The 6,719-nt window shown below is 44.2% G+C and overlaps 1 protein-coding gene across 1 annotated transcript; it reads right to left on the reverse strand.

Moving 5' to 3' along the window:
* Positions 1-2,620: 2,620 nt before the first annotated feature.
* LOC106596298 (ankyrin repeat and SOCS box protein 17) lies at positions 2,621-5,392 on the reverse strand. The gene is made up of 3 exons (XM_014187608.2): positions 4,461-5,392; positions 3,848-4,127; positions 2,621-3,441 (listed from the first exon to the last, which is right to left on the reverse strand). Exons 1-3 carry the CDS (start codon positions 4,850-4,852, stop codon positions 3,235-3,237), a joined length of 879 nt encoding a protein of 292 aa, XP_014043083.1. The 5' UTR covers positions 4,853-5,392; the 3' UTR covers positions 2,621-3,234.
* Positions 5,393-6,719: the final 1,327 nt, after the last annotated feature.

The following is a 6,719-nucleotide window of genomic DNA, read 5'->3' on the forward strand; positions in this document are numbered from 1 at the left end:
ACAGATAGAGTATAATAAGACAGAGCGACAGATAGAGTAGGATAAGACAGAGCGACAGATAGAGTAGGATAAGACAGAGCGACAGATAGAGTATGATAAGACAGAGTGACAGATAGAGTGACAGATAGAGTATAATAAGACAGAGTGACTGAGTATGATAAGACAGAGCGACAGATAGAGTATAATAAGACAGAGCGACAGATAGAGTATAATAAGACAGTATGATAAGACAGTATGATAAGACAGTATGATAAGACAGGGCAACAGACAGAGCGACAGATAGAGTATAATAAGACAGAGCAACAGATAGAGTATAATAAGACAGTATGATAAGACAGTATGATAAGACAGAGCAACAGACAGAGCGACAGATAGAGTATAATAAGACAGAGCAACAGATAGAGTATAATAAGACAGAGCGACAGAGATGGATAGAGTATAATAAGACAGAGCGACAGATAGAGTATGATAAGACAGAGCGACAGATAGAGTAGGATCAGATAGAGTATAATAAGACAGAGCGACAGATAGAGTATAATAAGACAGAGCGACAGATAGAGTAGGATAAGACAGAGCGACAGATAGAGTATGATAAGACAGAGCGACAGATAGAGTAGGATAAGACAGAGCGACAGATAGAGTAGGATAAGACAGAGCGACAGATAGAGTATGGTAAGACAGAGTGACAGATAGAGTGACAGATAGAGTATAATAAGACAGAGTGACTGAGTATGATAAGACAGAGCGACAGATAGAGTATAATAGACAGAGCGACAGATAGAGTATGATAAGACAGAGCGACAGATAGAGTATAATAAGACAGAGCGACAGATAGAGTATGATAAGACAGTATGATAAGACAGTATGATAAGACAGTATAATAAGACAGAGCGACAGATAGAGTATGATAAGACAGAGTAACAGATAGAGTATAATAAGACAGAGCGACAGATAGAGTATGATAAGACAGTATGATAAGACAGAGCGACAGATAGAGTATGATAAGACAGTATGATAAGACAGTATAATAAGACAGAGCAACAGACAGAGCGACAGATAGAGTATGATAAGACAGAGCAACAGATAGAGTATGATAAGACAGTATGATAAGACAGTATGCTATATTGTGTGTCTCTCTGTGTTTGCCAAAGAATGCACACTTCCAACCTGGTTCTGAAACTCAACATCCTGTGTGCTGGCAAAGAGAACCCTGGTGTTACAGCAACCAGACCTTCAACTCCCTCATGTAAATTACAGAGAGAGACAGAGGGAGGAGAGAGAGATGAGAGAGGAGAGAGAGATGAGAGACAGAGGGAGGAGAGGGGGGAGAGGGAGGAAAGAGAGGAGAGGGAGGAGAGAGAGGAGAGGGAGGAGAGGGAGGAGAGAGAGGAAAGAGAGGAGAGGGAGGAGAGGGAGGAGAGAGAGGAGAGAGAGGAGAGAGAGGAGAGGGAGGAGAGAGAGGAGAGAGAGGAGAGGGAGGAGAGGGAGGAGAGAGAGGAGAGAGAGTATCTATCATTGTATCTCTGTAGATTCCATTAGACTCAAGGTTTAGGTTCTGTAACTCTTTTTGTTATCTGGGAGAGATGTGGTGTTACATAAACCTTCAATTCACCTTTAATTCACCTAATCAAATCAAATTTAAAGTTTTAACAACAGGTGTAAACTAACAGTGAAACGCTTACTTACGGGCCCAATCCGACATAGAAAATAATAGAAAAAATAATAACACAAGGAATAAATACACAATAAATTGGCTATATACACGGGTTACCAGGACCAAGTCGCTGTGCAGGGGTACGAGGTAATTGAGGTATATACAGTATGTACGTATAGGTAGGGGTAAAGTGACTGTCTAACAGGATAGATTATAGACGGTAGTAGCAGCGTACGTGATGATTCAGAAGAGTTCGTGAAAAATGGGTCAACGCAGATAACTATTTAACAGTCTTACCGCTTGCTGGTGCATCGGTACCGCTTGCTGGTGCATCGGTACCGCTTGCTGGTGCATCGGTACCAACTGTGGCTCAGTTGGTAGAGCATGGTGTTTGCAACGCCGGCATGGTGTGTGCAACGCCAGGGTTCTGGGTTCGATTCCCATTGGGGGGCCAGTACAACAAAACAAAAAAATGCATGAAGTGTATGAAATGTATGCATTCACTACTGTAAGTCGCTCTGGATAAGAGCGTCTGCTAAATAACTAAAATGTAAAATTATCTATTACTGGAGGTCTTTGACCATTTTGTAGAGCCTTCCTCTGACACCGCCTGGTATAGAGGTCCTGGATGGCAGGGAGCTCGGCCCCACTGATGTCCTGGGCCGTACTTCACTACCCTCTGTAGCGCCTTGCGGTCAGATGCCAAACCAGTTGCCATACCAAGCGGTGATGCAACCAGTCAAGATGCTCTCAATGGTGCAGCTGTAGAACTTTTTAAGGATCTGAGGGGCCCATGACACATCTTTTCAGCCTCCTAGGCGAAGAGGTTTTGTTGTGCTTCTTCACGACTGTGTTGGTGTGTTTGGACCATGATAGTTTCTTGGTGATGTGGACACCCAGGAACTTATAATGGCCACATAACTGTCACGCTCGTCGTAAGAATGAGGAGACCAAGGCGCAGCGTGCGTATGTTTAATAAAGGAAACTCACCAATACAATACAGAAACAAACGAAAACGAAACGTGAAGTCATGGAGTGCATAACCTGCACCTACACATAAACAAGATCCCATAACTCAAGGAGGGAAAAGGGCTGCCTAAGTATGGTTCCCAATCAGAGACAACGAATGGACACCTGCCTCTGTTTTGGAAACCACGCACAGCCAAAACAAAGAAATAGAAAAACTAGATTGCCCACCCCACATCACACCCTGACCTAACCAAACTAGAGGAAAATAAACGTCTCTAAGGTCAGGGCGTGACAATAACCAGTACAGCCAATAGAGGATGGCTTCCCCAGGGTTTTCTCCCTACAGGTTTCTTCTTTCTAGACAGTTTTTCTGCTTCTGCTTTTGCTTTGCTTGCTCTTTACAGTTTAGGGTGGGGTAACTGTAAAGCACTTTGTGAAATGATGTTAAAAGGGCTTCATAAAACACATTTTCATTTGATCTGCAGCCACTTTATTAACAGACAGATAAACCCCATCCACCTGTTTGTTTTAATAGCGGAGCCAGGAGGTTTTTTTCCAAGACCACATGACCTCACCAAGACCAAGGTAAAACTCCAGGCCCCATAGCCAGGTCATCTCTCCAGGTTGAGGTAGCCTTGGAGGAGTGTAGGGAGTGGTAGCAACTTGATGCCGTCCGGTAAGCGGCCCCTGGTCAGCAGAGAGGTCCGAATCACCATTCGGCAGAGGTGGGTCAGTTCACAGGGGTCTTTGTAGCGACTTGAGGGGATGTGGTCTCTCCAGTCTTCAATCAGGGGCTTACGACCGTACACAATCTGCATCTGTAATGAGGGACATGCATGTCAATAACCAGAATGGCTTAGTGTGGGATTGTGACGTTCTCCGACTAGCTTTAGACTGTTTGCTTTACCCAGCATTCTACACAAGAAGAAGTGTTGCTTGTTTTTGTATATTCCTACTGTAGTCCACTGATCTCTATATCTGTGATGGAAATTAAATCAACTGTGGCTGAGACAGAGACATGGCTGAGCACCATGAAACATCCCTGAGACCTCTCTCTCTCTGTGTGTGTGTGTGTGTGTGTGTGTGTGTGTGTGTGTGTGTGTGTGTGTGTGTGTGTGTGTGTGTGTGTGTGTGTGTGTGTGTGTGTGTGTGTGTGTGTGTGTAGTGTGTGTGTGTGTGTGTGTGTGTGTGTGTGTGTGTGTGTGTGTGTGTGTGTAAACTGACCTCTATATCAGACATGGATACATGGCTGAGCACCCTAAAGCACAGAGCCATACAGTCCCTGAGTTCCCTGGTGACGGTGGCGTGACAGCGTTCATCCAGAGCCTCCAGTCTCGGGGGGTTAAACAGAACAGAGATGACGATGTAGGTGGGCCTTCTCTCCTTTTCCAGCATCCCATACTGCAGCAACACCTTCAGCACTTCATACTGCCTGTTCTGGGCCACGAACATCAGTGGTGTCACCCCGCCCATGGGGCTGGGGCTGTAGATGGGTGTGAAACACCTGGGGAGAAAAAGTGAATTGTGTTTTGGTGTCCCTACTGATGATGCAGGCTTTTATTCCAGGCCCAACACTAATAAGAGTTGAAGACCGCAAACTGTAGGACCACTTTTACCACGTTCTCTTATAACCCTGACTATCACCAATGGTGATTACTAGTGTTTTCTTGTATGGGAGGATACTGTACTACTACTACTAGTCTCTGCCAAGAGGTCTGGCTGGATCTTGATGGCTCAGGTGGTTGTGAAATGAAATTAGGCCTACATTTAGTTTTGACAGTTTTATCAGCGTTTTATGGTAAAAAAATATATATAATTAAATACGTTTTTTTTTTACCTCCATGCTATGGCCAAGTTGTTAGTCTGGTCCTGCAGAAACACCGACGTTCTCTCCATCAACTTCCGGACTATATCCGCGCTGCACCTGCGCGCAAACACCCAGTGAAGGATGGTATTGGTGCACACGTTAATGAACTCCATGTAGAACTGCATGTCCAGGCGCGCATGAGCCGTCCGCGCAAAATTGATAAAATCTGTTATAAAGGCATCGAATTCTTCCGAGGTCGCGTTCCGTAGTATGGTACCCAGAGTCCTGTAGATCCGCGGCTCGTAGGTCTCGTGGCTCCACTGCCCTGGAAATCGGTAGAGAGGTTTCCGGATGACACGCGCGACCAGGTTGAGAAAAACATTATCCTCGCCTTCGGTGTAGTCTTCGTCGCGATCCGACATTGTTGTGGTCGGGCACTCGCCCTTCGCCCTCAACTACAAAAACGTTTCTGTTAAACATTTTCAGAATGTATACAATTCCTGAGCATTGTTACGTACATGAACGCGGGTCATGAACGCTCTATTGTTCGCACTTGGTCATTCAGTGCTTATTTGCTTGAATATTTAGACTTTATAATCTGTTCTAAAATATTAAACGCACCTACCTATCTTGTTAAATAATAGCTTGCTTATAGTGAAGCTAAAAACACTGATGTTCATGTCTTAATAACCTAAATGGTTATGGACACCATCTAGCCCATGCGTAAAATCTATCCATGAACAATCTCTCCAGTTCTTCTTCTGCTAACTATCCATTAATAAATAATTATTCAATTCTGCTAATTAATAAATTCTGCTAACTATCCATTAATCTTCTTCTACTAGAGTCCATTAATAAAAGCAGACACTTTTTCTCGTAATACTTTTTGTTTTTCAATATAGCTCATAGTCCTTTGTCTATTGTACTCCAGGACAAGCTCTCTCAGGCCTTCCTTCATGGCTGTCTTGGACATGGCTGTCTTGGACATGGCAGTCTTGGACATGGCTGTCTTGGACATGGCAGTCTTGGACATGGCAGTCTTGGACATGGCTGTCTTGGACATGGCTGTCTTGGACATGGCAGTCTTGGACATGGCAGTCTTGGACATGGCAGTCTTGGACATGGCTGTCTTGGACATGGCTGTCTTGGACATGGCAGTCTTGGACATGGCTGTCTTGGACATGGCAGTCTTGGACATGGCAGTCTTGGACATGGCAGTCTTGGACATGGCTGTCTTGGACATGGCAGTCTTGGACATGGCAGTCTTGGACATGGCTGTTGTGACGCGGGTGCGTGTGCTGTCCTTGGTACCAAAGGCTGAGCCGCGCGGTCCATTTCCGTTGATCCCAGTCCTACGGTCGTTGATAACTGTAATGACTGATTTGGAACGGATTTTGTTATAAGGCAACAAAGAGGAGATAGATACATCGATTAATCCACTTTCTGAAGGGGAACCACATATCACTCCTGCGCTGAATACCGCGGCACGAAAAGGACACCCCGAAGAAGATGCGATTTGTTGGTCCCCATTTGCATTTCCTTTGGTGTGGTCCAGACGAATGTTCGGTAGTGAGGTGGTACACTTGGCATTCAAGTTTTGAATCGAAATCATTTCTTTTTGGTTACCTTTGCGGAAATCTCTCAAACTATTTCCTAGGTTCAGATTTGGAAAGGCTCCTTTTGGTTTCTCCTTGAGAGTTTCCGTTTGGTGACAATACCCACTAATCATTTTTATATCCTTTAACGTCATCTCAACCGTTCTTATCCCTTTGTTGATATGAAACATGGAGCGGTAGTGATCTTGCCTCAGCAACTCTTGTTCAACGTCGTGTCGTTTAAATTCATAGACGTTTTGGGCGTGAAGCTTCGTCAGAATGTCTATTCTGGAGTCGCTGTCCTTGGTCCCTGGTTTCATAATCTCCGTTTTTCACCGCTCAGACTAACAGACTTTTTTTTTGATAGGAAGGTTTCAGAGCGTTCCCTGCCACTGGGCACAACAGGGTGTCTGTTTGCCAACTGCTTCAATAGCTCAAACAAACACAAGGTCCCATGGGATGGGTTTTGCTGACGTTAAGCAGTCGTTGACAGAGCATCACAACAGCCAAAGCCTTCTCATGGGACCTTCGTGTGTTAGGCTGATTAAAATACATATATAAAAGGCTGACTTTATGCATAAAAGTAGTTATCAGAAGCTTACTTAAAAAAGAAGAAGTTTTATCTACTTATAACCCCTTTATAACTTCTTTATAAGTCACATTACAGTCAAGTGTCATTCAATTAAAAAAAAAA

This window comes from Salmo salar, chromosome ssa03 (assembly GCF_905237065.1).
Source record: "Salmo salar chromosome ssa03, Ssal_v3.1, whole genome shotgun sequence".
NCBI classification, from domain to species: Eukaryota; Metazoa; Chordata; class Actinopteri; order Salmoniformes; family Salmonidae; genus Salmo; species Salmo salar.